This window comes from Microcaecilia unicolor, chromosome 3 (genome assembly GCF_901765095.1).
Source record: "Microcaecilia unicolor chromosome 3, aMicUni1.1, whole genome shotgun sequence".
Classification (NCBI taxonomy): domain Eukaryota; kingdom Metazoa; phylum Chordata; class Amphibia; order Gymnophiona; family Siphonopidae; genus Microcaecilia; species Microcaecilia unicolor.
In genome coordinates this window covers 205,366,886-205,381,818 of record NC_044033.1, presented here as the reverse complement: position 1 = coordinate 205,381,818, position 14,933 = coordinate 205,366,886, and the positions used below count along the sequence as shown (strand labels likewise).

The 14,933-nt window shown below is 44.9% G+C and overlaps 1 protein-coding gene across 2 annotated transcripts in view; it reads right to left on the bottom strand.

The window, feature by feature from the left end:
• RGL2 (ral guanine nucleotide dissociation stimulator like 2) overlaps positions 1 to 14,933 on the bottom strand; it is a 72,471-nt gene that overhangs the window by 13,444 nt on the left and 44,094 nt on the right. For both annotated transcript variants that reach the window (XM_030197214.1, XM_030197215.1), the window contains 4 exons: positions 3,390 to 3,577; positions 2,068 to 2,186; positions 1,199 to 1,414; positions 110 to 213 (listed from right to left, as the gene is read on the bottom strand). In XM_030197214.1, coding sequence (XP_030053074.1) covers positions 110 to 213; positions 1,199 to 1,414; positions 2,068 to 2,186; positions 3,390 to 3,577 — 627 coding nt within the window. The remainder of the gene's footprint in view (positions 1 to 109; positions 214 to 1,198; positions 1,415 to 2,067; positions 2,187 to 3,389; positions 3,578 to 14,933) is intronic.

Sequence of the window (14,933 nt, the reverse complement as noted above, 5' to 3'; positions counted from 1 at the left end):
TACTAAGAAGACAGTAAGCTCATTATTGGGGGGGGGGGGGAGAATAGTGCGAGAGGATGGCAGGATCAGGCAGGAGGGTTAAAACATGGACTTTGGTCTCTCTCTTCACCTCGATGTCTCCTCCCAGGTTTTTTTCAGTCGGTGGACGGGGTTGGACTGCAGGGCTGAGATGATGGCGTAGAGAGAGGAGAAATTCTTCAGTGCTCTACACTCCTGAGGTGAGAGAAAAATATTAAACTGAGAAACCAGCAAAGGAACATAGAGAGTGTTCAGGGCTGAATTAACCACCCACGGGGCCCGGGGCAAACTTCTGTGGATGGGCCTCCTGGTCTGGCAACATTCTGTCCTCTCCCCCCCCCCCCCCCCCCCCCCCCCCCCCCCAATATAGCAGCATCCTTCCTCCGCCCCCCAAGTCCAGAAGCGCAGCTTACTTTGCTTCCCTGGGATAAACAGGGGCATAAAGGCAAGGAACCATCGTAGGTCCATTGCTCTACTAGTCCCACCCCCTCAGAAACAGGAAGTGATGTCAGCATAGACCAGGGGTTCTCAACTCAGTCCTCAGGACACACCCTGCCAGTCAGGTTTTCAGGATACCCACAATGCATATGCATGAGGTAGATTTGCATACACTGAAGGCTGTGCATGCAAATCTAGCTCATGCATGTTCATTGGGGATATCCCTGAAAACCAGACTGGCTAGGTGTGTCCAAGGACTGATGTCAGCTCTGTGCCTTTATGACACTTTTTATCCCTGGGAAGCAGCTGCACAGGGGAAGGAAAAGGAAGTAAAGAAGATGCTGGACGGAATAGGGCCTGTAAACTCTGGAATTCGCTGCCATAGAATGAGGTAAAGTCAGTTAGCTTAGTGGAGTTTTAAAAAGGTTTGGACGGCTTCCTAAAATAAAAGTCCATAGACCATTATTAAATGGACTTGGGGAAAATCCACTATTTCTGGGATAAGCAGTATAGAATGTTTTGTACTTTTTTGGGATCTTGCCAGGTATTTGTGACCTGGATTGGCCACTGTTGGCAATACTTATGTACTTTTACTTTTGGACCTCATTAAGCTGGGCCCAGGCAGCTGCTCCCTTTGCCCATTGGTAAAATGGCCCTGAGAGTGGTGGACAGATGGATGGGATGGTTGCGAGGGTATGCACCACCCATTCGATGGCCTGCCTTGTCTTCCTTCCTTGCTCACCTCAGCCACTTTAATCCACTTCTCGAAGATGCGGGCTCGCTGCTGAGGCCTGAGGTGGGCTCCGCAAAGGCAGCAGCTGATCACGGCGTTGGCAAGTTTATTAAACTGGAGTACGGTGGCACGCACGCTGGGGCAGAGATGCTCGTTTCCTTTTTTATCTCGTCGCGACCAGACCGAGCCCAAGCACTGGTACGGGACCACCCTTTGGAAGAGATCCTGCAGGGGAGAGGGTATGATGGGGAGGGAGGGAATGGAGAGGGGACGCAGAAGGAGCTCACGATTACAAGCTGTATACAAAGAAATAGTTTTGTGTCCACTCTTTAAAATGTTCCGTTTTCTCTCCCAGTGGCTCAGTACAGCATTAACTTCCTGGTCAGTGCTTTTTTCCAATCGAGGGACTGGATACCTGCTCACTCACCCACCCTCCTGGGAGCCAGGAACTCTTTCTATTCCTCCTTCCTTAAGGGCAGGTACCCCCATCCTTTCCTCTGACAGCCTGACCCTGCCCACCTCACCTTCCTTCCCCCTATGGGATTAGTATCCTATCTGCTCAGAGAATTTGGGACCCCCCCCCTCCTTCCCTCTGGCTGTCTGAGCTCCCCTTTCTTCCTTCCCTCTGAAAGGTCAGTATCCTATCTGCTCCCCCACTCAGAAAATTTGGGACCCCCCTCCTTCCCTCTGGCCGTCTGAGCTCCCCTTTCTTCTGAAGGGTCAGTATCCTATCTGCTCCCCCACTCAGAGAATTTGGGATCCCCCTCCTTCCCTCTGGCTGTCTGAGCTCCCCTTTCTTCTGAAGAGTCAGTATCCTATCTGCTCCCCCACTCAGAAAGCTTGTGAACCCCCAACCCCTCTTTCAGACATTGCCTTACTGCCTCCAGCAGTGTGAGCTGTGCAGCCACATGGTCTGCCAGGAACATTAAGATATCGAGTAGATCTCCGGGGGTCTCGTCTGCTGCTGATGGATCTAACCCTACGTCGGTGTGTTGCTCTGCGGAGAAAGAAGGAGAAGAAGGTTGAAGACATGACAAAGAGCCCTGATCTGGATGCAGAGGAGCACCTCATAAGCACACATTAGAACAGAGATATAATACGATGTTAGCATAATACCAGTGGAACATCTACTAATCATGCATTAGAACGTTCAAATAACAGTTAATAAATCCCACTAAATACATTAATGGCAGTGGAGTGCATAAATTACCCTATTCTATAACGTATTAATTTTTGCGAGCACCCCAGACCTGCCCATGCCCCTCCCCCTCCCAAGGCCACACCCCTTTTTGAGTCACACGCTATAAAATTTAGATGTGCATTTTATAGAATAAGGCGCAGGGCAGATCTGCACGTCAACCAAAATAAGTGCCAATTAACATTAATTATTAGTGGCTCATTAACTGATTTGTTTGCTCACGGGTTTAGGATCCATACCCAAATATGGGTGACCTATATAGAATCTGGGGGTTTGTTCAGAAGAAACTCAACTACCATCAGTTCCTGCAATCCATCAAATACATTTTGTGGAGCCCAGAAGTTGTACGTTTGTAATTGCAGGATCTGTTGTGCGGAATCAGCTACTAAGTAGTAAATTTAAAACAAATCGGAGAAAATATTTCTTCACCTAACTTGTAATTAATCTCTGGAATTCATTGCCAGAGAGTGTGGTAAAAGCATTAGCTTAGCAGGGTTAAAAAAAAGTTTGGATAATTTCCTAAAAGAAACGTCCATAAGGCATTATTAAGATGGACTTGGGAAAATCCACTGCTTCTTCCTGAGATAAGCTGTGTATATCTGTTTTGCTGTTCTGGGATCTTGCCAGGCACCTGGATTGGCCACTGCTGGAAGCAGGTTCCTGGGCTAGATAAACCATCGGTCTACCCCAGTATGGCTATTCTTATGTACAAGCCTAAGGTGATGACGTTAAGGTTAACAGTACCATCTGCTTCTGTCACATTTGTTACACCAAACTAACATTGTTACCCTTTTGAAAAATAAGCACGCACAGGTGTTAACAAATACATGTATGTGCAACACATAGACAGACACATGCAATGGCAAAAGACAGGATGACAGAGACATATACCACTCATAGACACATATGTAACAAATACTGAGAAACACAGACACATGCAGCCAACATGTGATCTGAAAGCAAGTACTAAATCCCTCCCCCCCCAAGCTGATTTTCTCTTACCACTCCCCCCTGCACGGATCTCCTTCAGCATCTGCAGTAGAGACTGCCGCCGTCTCTCTGGCTCGCATTCCTCCCCAAACTCTCGAGTCAGGTAGGCAGTCAGTCTGTCCAGGAGAGCAGCATCCAGAGACTCTTGAAAATCCTCGGGGAACCCGTCCATCCAGGAACAGAAGACAGTAGAGGCAGCACTAGGAGAGAAGGACAAGAGATATACCTGAGTGAGTGCTCAGAGAGTTCTCCATCTCAGGAAACAGCTGAAAATAACTTCCTCAAGTGTCCCCTAGCCTTTCTACTTTCGGAACGAGTAAAAAATCGATTAACTTCTACTCGTTCTACACCACTCAGGATTTTGTAGACCTCAATCATGTCTCCCCTCAGCAGTCTTTTTTTCCCAAACTGAAGAGTTCTAACCTCTTTAGCCTTTCCTCATACGAGAAGAGTTGGATTGTTAATATGTTTATTTATTTATTTGCTGCATTTGTATCCTACATTGTCCCACCTCTTTGCAGGCTCAATGTGGTTTACATTATGCCGTAATGGCGATCGCCGTTATCGGAATGAGAAATACAGAATATTATTGCATTTAAGGTACAGAAAATATAGTAGAAATTAGAAATGAAAAGATATACAATTCATTTCAGGTATTTGAGAACAAGGATATTGTATAACATTCAATAATGTCAATGAGATTAAAGTAAACAAGTAAAAAGAGTTCAATGTTGACTAGTTCTGGTAATGTTGTGATGACAGTTCATTTAAGAAGGTTCCAAATGATAATGTTGATTGAAATGTGAGAGGTTTTATGGTTTTTCTTATTGTGACTTAATGATATTGTTTTGTAAAATTTTATTCCGTTGGTTTTGTAGTTGTGGCAACATTCTAGAACCCCAAAGAGTAACAAGATTCCAGAATCATGAATAGCAAGATTCCATAAAGAATTTCAAAGAGTAGCAACATTCTGGAACCTACTACTACTACTTAACATTTCTAAAGCGCTACTAGGGTTATGCAGCGCTGTACAGTTTAACGAGGAAGGACAGTCCCTGCTCAAAAGAGCTTACAATCTAAAGGACAAGTATGCAGTCAATCAAATGGGGCAGTGTAGGTTTCCTGAACAGAGGTAAGTAGTTATGTGCCGAAAGCTACAGAGAAGAGGTAGGCTTTGAGTAAGGATTTGAAGATGGGCAGGGAGGACGCATGGTGTATGGGCTCGGGAAGTTTATTCCAAGCATAGGGTGAGGCGAGGCAGAAGGGGCGGAGTCTGGAGTTGGTGGTGGTGGAGAAGGGTACTGAGAGGAGGGATTTGTCCTGTGAGCGGAGGTTACGGGTAGGAACGTATGGGGAGATGAGGGTAGAGAGGGGCTGCAGATTGAGTGCATTTGTAGGTTAGTAGGAGAAGCTTGAACTGTATACCGTATCTGATCGAGAGCCACTTGAGGAGAGGGGTGATGTGAGTATATCGGTCCATGCGGAAGATAAGACGTGCGGCGGAATTCTGGACGGCTTGAAGGGGGGATAGATGGTTAAGTGGGAACCCTGAGTAGCAACATTCCATGCTACAAATCCCAGGGCAAGCAGTTGCTTACCATGTCTGTCTCAATATCAGACTATGAACTTTTCCTCCAGGAACTTGTCCAAACCTTTTTTAAACCCAGATACACTAACCACTGTTACCACATCCTCCAGCAAAGAGTTCCAGAGCTTAACTATTTGTTGAGTCAAAAATATTTCTTCCTATTTGTTTTAAAAGTATTTTCATGTAACTTCCTCGTGTCCCCTAGTCTTTGTACTTTTGGAACCAGTAAAACATCGATTTACTTCTACTCATTCTACACCACTCAGGATTTTGTAAACCTCAATCATATCTGCCCTCGTCCGTGTCTTTTCCAAGCTGAAGAGCCCTAACCTCTTTAGGGTTTCCTCCCCTAAGTTCCATCCCCTTTATCATTTTGGTTGCTCTTTGAACCTTTTCTAGTTCCGTTATATCTTTTTTGAGATACGGCAACCAGAACTGAATGCAATACTCAAGGTACCGATGCACCATGGAGAGATACAAAGGCATTATAGTATTTACGGTTCTCGGGTATGTTTAATGTTTGATAGAACAATGAAGAGGATACTTGGGGGGGGGGGGAGAATATATGTGTCTCATGATGTTAATCTGCATTTTATAGTTGAAACCCTGACAATGCTTTTGCGAAACGCAGTTGCTGTGTCGGGTTTCTTGGAGAGAAGAGAAACTGATAAACAAGAATACTGAGGTTGGTGCGGTTAAGGGAAATTATGATGAATGTCTCAACATATATGAAGGAGCTTTAAGGAGCCCATGGATGATATTATAACAGTGAGATAATACACTCTCAGCAGCTGGAGTTTGTGATGAGAAGCCGTGTGAATATCTAGCATGGGAATTGTTGATAAAGAACATTAAAAAGAAGAGGAATCATGGATAACGATCTTCTATATGGACAAATAAACGTGAAAATATTTAGGGAGTTGTCTAAGGTCCTATGAGTTCATATTATCGAGACGGAGTGTAAAAACTCCGTAGAGAGAGGAATTGTATTATTTTTCAAAATTCTTTTTTATTTTAGGTGTGAATGAGAGGAGTGCATGTTTATTAGATTGTGATAAGTTTTATATGTTTAGAAAATTGATTAATAAAGTGAATTTTGCAAAGATAATACAGTGAAGAGTTCCTATTTATTGATAGCATGTAACTAGGAGAAAGGATTTACTCAGTTGATGTTAAGATAATGATTATGCAAGAGATCTATTTGTATTCAAATATATTCATTGCAGTTTGACACGCCTGGAACCAAGTTCCTCATAACAGAGCTTCCAAGATACTCAGTTCCAGGAGGGAGATTTTGGGCCAGTCCTGGATCTCTGAACCTATCCTGGTGCATTATGGGACCTGTAGCACTGATTTAAGACACTGCTCTGTCCTACGGATAGGAAGTGGGAAATGTATTTCCTCTCCTTTCTGTCCTGATCCTGAGACTAAAATTCCAGCTCTTCTACCTGCCTGCAGCTGAAATCTCCCATCTGTTCAGGACCTGGGCCTGGGACTCCAGCTGATGAGTTTGACTGGACAGCACAGCTCTGAAAATTGGAGTGGGTTTGGGAATGGAGTAGAGATCAGGGTACTGGGGAGGTTTTCATGTGAGGGGGGAACACTAAAGAGAGTTTTCCATTTTACCCCTCTCTTCCTGGAGATTTACTGCTGGAAACTTTCTGGAGCTGGCACTGGGGTGTTTGTGGAGAGGATTACCTCTGATTTTCTGGTTTAATTTGATTTGGAAGCAGAAGGAAGGCTTTGCAAAACTCTAAGGTAGTGAGAAACAAATGAGTGCAAGTCCGGGCATACCCAGACGTGAAAGTACACATTGGCGCCTGTTTTCTGCGCTTAAATATAAGCCTTTCAAGTGAAAAAAAATTGAACTGCTTATTTTTAAAGGCGCAGAAGAACGATGCTGATGTGTGCTTCATTTCTGGGTTTGTCTGGGCATCTCTGCACAAGAGGTGTGTTAACCGTAAAACTCTTATGCACATGTACCAGGCACAATCCTCCTTCTTACTTTTGGTCTCACAGCGTGCATATAATTTGCATGCCATTAGCGTTGAGCATTGTGGAGCTTCATGCAGTATGGGTCCAACGCTGGTTGCTGTTGTGCAGTGGTGTTCCTTGGTTGGATGCCACCCAGGACGGATCACCGCTGCACACCCCCCACCTTCAGGTGCAGTGTTGTGCCCCCCCCCCCCCCCCCCCCGCAGAGGCGGTGCATCCTGGGAGGTCATCTAGAGACGGCCCTGCTGCGGGCCAGGAGACATCAATGGCAGATGCTGGAGCTTCAGGAGCGGGTAATAGTAAAAATTAAATTAAAAAAATAAAATCTCCTATGTGGGAGCAGGACGCTAGGCATAAAACAAGGGGTAAGGGAAAGAGACCTAGGGATTCTTCCTCCTCTTCTAGGCCTTTCTCATCCTCTTTGACTTCCTCCTCCTCTTCCTCTCCTCTGAGGTCTTGTCTGTGCCTTCGGGGCGAGTGCTGGTCGAGGAGGATTCAGCTAGGGGCCTGCCTGTATTGGTGGTTCTTTCTGAATTATCGGTGCAGGTTCTGCGCTTAGTGCAAAAAAATCCCAAAAATGTATTGACATATTTCAGCTAATGGAAAGGCGGGGGCGCTGGTAGCATATATAGTGGGCTAAGAAGCAAGCTGAGGGTATAAAGGCCCCTCCTGGGAATTTTGCGGCTGGAGCTGTTGCACCCAGGTACGGTAGATGGTTTACAAATCCTTCTGGGTAGGAGCAGGGTTTTATAGGCTCAAGAAGTGGAGGAAGGAAACAGGGGTGTGAAATCTGTGAATAGGTCATCTTGCCCCCTTTCAGGACAAAACATTTGGCATGACCGTGCCCGGCGCAGTCCGTGACTCTGTAGCTTCACGTCATAGGCAGTGTGCTGGAGTTGTCCCTGCAGGGCAGCCTTGATTCTTTGTTTGGGTGTCGACCCTCGTGTGAATGGGTTTACGCTGCCTTAGCTACATCGCCGCTCGGCTTGGGCATCAGGGAGCTCTGGGAGGGGGTGTTCAGGGGGGTGTCATATTCTGTTCTAAGGTACGTTAGCTTACTATTCTGGTGTGGAACTCTGGGCTTACGCCTCGGTTGGGAGGGGTGGGGTCTACGGGCTGACAGTTGTGTTTCATTTACGGTTGAATCGATGCCCCTCCTCATTTTTGATGGCAGGTTTGGTCAGGTGTTGATGGTTTCTCCTTTAGGGGTGGTCCTGGGAGGGGATCCGGGGACATTTAGCTGGCTCTACAACCTTGTTCGCCCGTTCTTGGTGAGGGGGTTGCTGCAGGCATTCCCACGGAACTCAGATCAGTGCTGTAGGCTTCTGGCGATTGTATGGGACGTCTGGTCCAATGTGGCATTGAGGCGCAGTTGATGGAAGTGGGCACTGAAGCGGCCTTTGGGCTGTTGCCTGTGCACCCTTCATCCTTCCCATCCTTGGGATTCTGGGGTTGGGGGAGGCCTTTTATCTGACGAATGTATACCATCGGGCGGTTCGATCTCCTGTGCGAACTCTGAACAGTTCAGCTCTTTTGTTTGCTGGATGACTGCCCAGGGATGAGCCTAGCCAGTACAACCCATACTTTGGGTAGCTTTTGCTTCATGGGTGCACCTGAGATTGCTGATGTAGCCGTTTTGCTAGGAGTTCCGAGAGGAAGCCAGTGAGATTTCTTTGGGCAATGTTCAGGCCATTGGACCTGTTTTGGTACCACCTTTGTTAGGCATTGAAGTGATGCCCCCCCTGAAAGAGGCTAGGTTGACTAGAGCAAAGGTTGAACAGTCGGGGTGCCATTGTTTGTTCTGCAGGCCGGGATGGCTGTATGTGTACAGTTCAGTTGGCCTCAATCTTGCAGGCTGTGTCATTCCGATGGGCCTTGCCTTGTCTCAGTGCTTAGTCTTTATCACAACAGGTGCACAGCAACCGTATGCTTTTGTGTGTATGTCTGCTGGTATTCGAATGACTGTTCGCCTGTGGCAGGTTTTTTGTCTGGTGTTTTTGTTCTTCCATCGCATTGGCTTTGGGAGTCTGCTGTAGCCCTGGAGCTATTTACAGGTGCGGTGGAGCAGATTGGGGGTTCAGTGTTTTCTTATGCCAGCTTTTGGTGAGTGGCACCATGGTAAATCACTTCCAGGACCTATTTCCTTTGGTCATTGTGGGAAGACGTGATCCAGTAGGATGTGGCACAGGAATACTCTGATGAGGTATGACAATTGGGTCCTGTAGGGCAAGCTTAGGTAGCATGAAGACTGCCTGGTTGTTGGTGGCACTTGCTGTGGTGTTCGAAGAGCAGTGGGTCTGTGCTCAGTGTGGTTTCTTCTCCTTTCAGTTGGACTTTTAGTTGGGGGCAGCTGCTGCCAGGTTTCCTTGACAGAAGCATGTGGAAGGGTGAGGTTGGTCTGCTCCTCCCGTTCCCGATTCTAGATGGCCATCCCCTCTCGATATATATTCAGTTTTTGCATGTTGACCATGATGTGAAGAGCTCTACTTCTGGGAACGGTTTGTTTAATGCTGCGTTGGTATTGGTTTTCTTCATTGTCCTCAGGGTGAGTGGGTTTGGGGGTCTGGGGTCTGACTGATTCTGATCATGGTGGAAGAATATGATCATACAGGGCGTAGTTCTGGGATTTGCTTGCTGTGTTCTACGACCGACCAGGCAGGTATGAGGGCCGCAGTGGCTCTTGATGGAGTGCCAGGGATGGCCTCCTGCACAGTAGCCTTGCCTGTGGTTTTTCTGGTCGTGTGTTCTGTGGGCCCCTTGTTTCTGCATGTTGGGTGGGTAGGGCAGTACTGCTGGAATATTGATTTGCTGTAATTTTGTGTTGCTGCCTGATGTATTGGGGTGAATCCCCGGCAAGTCAGCACTCCTATTTCTGTGTTGGGTTGGTGACTGGTGCTTGCTTGGCGGAGTGTAGGGTTTTTGGCCAATGCAGGGCTTGGCAGGTGGTCATCCAGGGCCTTTTCCGGCTCTTTTTGCCCTTTTAGTTTTGCTGGGGACGGGTTGGGAATTCCTTGTTTTTTAATCTGGGAATGACTGATTGCGGCTGGCCCGGCTCTGGGTTTTTACTTTTCACCTTTGCTACTTCGGGGCCTTTCAGCTGCTGGGGGGGTTGCACTGGGTGTTCGTCAGCCTTCCCCGGGCTCTCTCTCCATTTGTATGGTTGTTATTCCAGATGAGGTGGGCACGTTCTGGTCCGTCTGGATACTTGGACATTCTTTTGTCCATTTGGGGTCTTGTTTCTTGATGGGGGCAGCAGTCAGCTTACACAAGACCAGAGTTGTCTTGCAGGGTGTTGGCCTATTGAGTTTGGATGGTGTCATTTCCCAGGCATTGGTTGGAATCTTTTACATGACATCCAAGGGTGGCTTGTACGATGTGGTTTGGGGTGGGTTGATGTAGGCCGCAGCTTGGTTGTTTATGGGGGGGGGGTGTCTTTGACGGATGTCAAAGTCCCCTGTGGTGGAAAACCCAAGCTACAGGACTGGTGGCTCATCGAGGGGATGAGCCAGGTTATTAATTGGCAAGGCGGAGCTGGAAAAAAAAGAGATTGAAAGCGGCGGATCAACTGCTTTGCTTACATGGCGAGCAGTGATGAGTGATTTGGATATTCCTACAAGTTACTTGGGCGGGGGGAGGGAGGGATTATGTATTAAGAAAGATGTTGCAATGTTAAAAGGTTGTTTAATAAACTAAGCTGTGGCCTACTGTTATTCCCAATAAGTGTGTTATTGAGTTATTGACATGTGAGAGAATTGTCTTCTTGGGGTAATGTGGGTATTAGAAAAGAAGAGTTTAAGGGTATAAGGGGGGGGGGGTATGTGGTGCCCGGGCGAGTTGGTCCCAGTTCCAAGAGTTAAGTTGGCTTTCTTTGTGGAGTAGTCAATATTGAATTTGATTGAAGGGTAGGATGCATTGAAAGACCTGTGAAATTGTTTGTGAGTCTCTTCTCTCTCAGTCCAAAACATAAAATGTCATCAATATACCTGTAGTATTTTAGAGATTTAGTCAGACTGGTATTCAAAAATGTCTGTTCCAGTTCTACTATGAAAAGGTTTGCATAGTGTGATGCATGTCCATGACTTACAGATAGATATTATTATTAAAACAGAAATAGTTGTGGGTTAGAATGAATTTGATTAATTATGTAATAGTTTCTGGTGTGTACTTGTGACCTAGGATGGATGGTTTTACAAATTTATCACGTGCAGCTATGCCACCTGCATAGGGAAATGTTGCTGATACATCCATTGTGACCAGACGAGTATCTGGTGGTAGCTGCTTGATGTTTTCCAATGAGAAATCTGCTGTGAAGAGCTGAAAGAGGCAGAAAAGAGGAATTGTAAGGGGGGAAAGGGCTGGGTGGTGATAGGGACAGGCACTGGGAGGGGAGCTGTGGGGAGAGGAATGTGTGTCTAAATCTCCAGCACAGATACCCTAACTGCTGTTACCACATTCTCTGACAATGATTTCCACAGCTTAACTATTCATTGAGTAAAAAAATATTTCCTCCTATTTGTTTTGAAAGTATTTCCATGTAACGTCATTGCATGTCCCCTACTCTTTGTACTTTGAAAGAGTAACAGAAGGATCCACTTCTACTTGTTTTACACCACTCAGGATTTTGTAGACCTTGATCATATATCCTGTCTCTTTTCCAAGCTGAAGAGCCCTAACCACTCTGTCTGGCACATGCACAGACCTTCAACACAAGTGCAGTATCCTTCACCTGAAATCATTGGAGATTCTCTCCTTAACAACGTGGAGCAATACAAAGTCAGGTATTTATAAAATATCATCTACTGTATAAAATATCATCTACTGTTCTTCCATGAAAAGGTTTGCATAATGTGGTGCCATCCTGGTACCCACAGCCGTGCCCATGATTTGCAGATAACTGTTATTGAAATGGAAACAGTTGTGAGTTAGAAATGATAGTTTATTAAAACTTGTAGCACCAGGAAGTTTACAATAATGAAAAACGACTGGAAAGGAACTACAAAATTATGATTGGGTTATTTTCTTTCTTATCAGACCAATTTTGTAATAGATCCAGGGTGGATGTTTTTAGGAATTTATCACATTCAGCTCTTCAAGCTGCATGGGAAATGTTGCTGTATAGAGAGGGCTTACATTTAAGAGTTTGGGGGGGATCTGGAGGCATGGAAATACTTAAAAAATAATGTGAGGAATATGTTTTCCACTCAAAGAATAGTTAAACTCTGGAACTCCCTGCTGGAGGATGTGATATCAGCAGTTAGCATAGCTGGGTTTAAAACAGCTTTGACAAGTTCCTAAGAGGTAAAATCCATAGTCTGTTATTGAGATGAAGGAAGCCACTGCTTGCCTGGTGCTATAATTTGGGTTTATGTCTGGTACTTGTGACCTGGATTGGCCACTCCTTGAAGCAGGATATTGGCTTTTTATGTTCTTATTCTACATCCATTATGACCAGATTTTGGTGGTAGCTACTTGATGTTTTCCAAGGAGAATTCTGCTGTGAAGAGGTGGAAAGGAGGCTGGTTGATGGAGCTGTAGTGCAAGGAATAGGAAGGGGTTCTGGCCTGGGAGTGAAGCTGTAAAAGGCTAGAAGAACAGAAAGGAACTGTAAGAGGGAGAAAGATAGTGATCCGGGAAGGTACTGGCAGGGGAGTGCTGGAGGAAGGAATAGAGGGGGCAAGGGAGTGGTGAGTTATTGGTTGGGAGACAGAATGTTGCTGTAAAGAGCCAGAAGTATCTGAAAGCTTTGTAAACAAAGAAGGTTCAGGTGGGGTGCCTTGTCCCATTACACAATCTGTTTCCTCTCTTCTGTCCTGTGAATCACAGAAGGGGTGCGGCTGAGGTTCCAGTGGTGAGTACTGCAGGGATCTCAGAAGGATCAGTCTTGGAGACAACAGGAACCTCTCCAGGTTGTGATTCTTTTTGATGTCCCATGAAAAGCTGGCACTGTACAAGGACCTCCACCAGCCCCTGTCTCTGAAGTAATTGAACACAAATAAGACACATGGGGGGAGGGGACAGACACAGAAGAGCAGGGGCTTGTGGTAAAGCTGCACCTTAAGTCAACAGCACCCTACAGGATAAAAATGATTAAAAAAATGGAGAGGCTACTGGAACTCTGGTTACAGAAAGCTATTTGTAAAGGTCATTCAATACAAGAAAACTTATACTGTAACAAAAGAAAAATGCAATACCTTTATTGGACTAACATTAAATTTTTTAAATTAGCTTTTGAAGGCAATACCTTCTTCAGATCAGATATTCAAAAGTGATCAAATGACAACATCAGCATATATATGACAAAAGCATTCTGATGACAGTCATGTGGAAAGGTAGGAGTGGGTGGGGGAGATGGGTGATCAGAGGGTGACAACAGTATAGTTTATGGTTTTTATAATGTGATAGGAAACCCAGACCTTTAAGTCCAGTCTGGTGGGTGTCAAAATATATCATTTTAACTTCAAAGGTTTTACATTGCTGAATGGTTTTCCTGTTAGTATTCTCCCCATGTCACAAGACTGTTCCCACAACACAAAGAAAAACAATTGGTGAGAGCAAAGTAATTGCAACCAGGGGAAACATTTATTGATAATACTAAAAACATGTAAGATACAAAGGCTGGTAAGACAAATATCAAGACTGGATGGACTCAACAGTCCTGTGTTTCAGTGCAGCAAGTACCTGCCTCAGGAGTCAGATATTCCTAGAATATAGAAATGCATAAAACGTACATAAGCATCTAAATATATAATAAAAAGATAAAATCAGAACAAGTCTAGTGGACAATGCAAAATTGTTAATGAGTATTGAAAACTCAAATTGTAGCTTTTCAGTTTACTTTTGTTTATTGTATGTTTCAGCTGCCAGAGTGATCAGAACCCCACTCTCACTTAATCTGAGAGTGAAAGGTGCAATGGGGTAATCACAGACATAAGAAGCTTCCACCTAGAATCATTAAATCTGTGCTCTGCTGTTATACTGGTCAACCTTATAGTGACTCAAAATACTTAGCTTTCAATCAAAGGTGCTTTGCTGTGCACTCCAGCACCAACAGTGACCAATTTTTGCTCATTGGTTGTTCCAAGATGTCAACTTGTTCCCACTGCTTGCATTTCAGCATCACCAGTGCTAACAAGCTGAAGCTGACTTCCCCTCTGTCCTGCGAGTTACAAGAGGGTGATATAATCCATCTCTCCAGCAGCCCCCGTAGCACCTGCTTACAGCTGAAATATATGTGAAAACATACCAAAATGGTGGAACTTAAAAATAAAAGTATAGTCAATACCAAAAGACAAAGAAAGCCCCCCCAAAAACCCCAAACAAAAATAGCACACCTTAATTAGCAGTGCCAGTGTGGTCTGCCTACACAGGGGGAACCATTTGAAGAAGCAAAATCATCTAAAATGATAAGTAAATCAGAAAACAAGAGCAGAAACAACGGCTCAGTGAAACTGCCTCAGATATTTTCACTTTCAATGCTGTCTAAGACCCCACACAGTGCCAATGTAACAAAAAAAGTTTAAAAATGATAAAAAAAGTGTTTGAATCAAGAACACTCCACAGTGCCAAATGAAAAATGGATTAAACACTATCATTTTTAAACATTTTTATATATATTTGGCACTGTGTGGGGTCTTTGCCTCAGATATGTTCACTTTCTATGCTGTCTGTTTCACTGAGCCATTGTTTCTGCTCTTGTTTTCTGATTTACTTATTTTAGATGATTTTGCTTCTTCAAATGGTTCACCCTGTGTAGGCAGATCACACTGGCACTGCTAATTAAGGTGTACTATTTCATAGCTATTTTTGTGTTCTTGATTCAGAGTGCAGAAACAGCTCAGTGACACTTGAGGCAAAGACACCCCACATAGTGCCAAATGTAAAAAAAAAAATGTTTAAAAATTATAAGTGTTTGAACCCCACTCACTGACAAAAGTAAAACGTTAAGCAGCATTACGCAGATAGAGAGTGTTTGA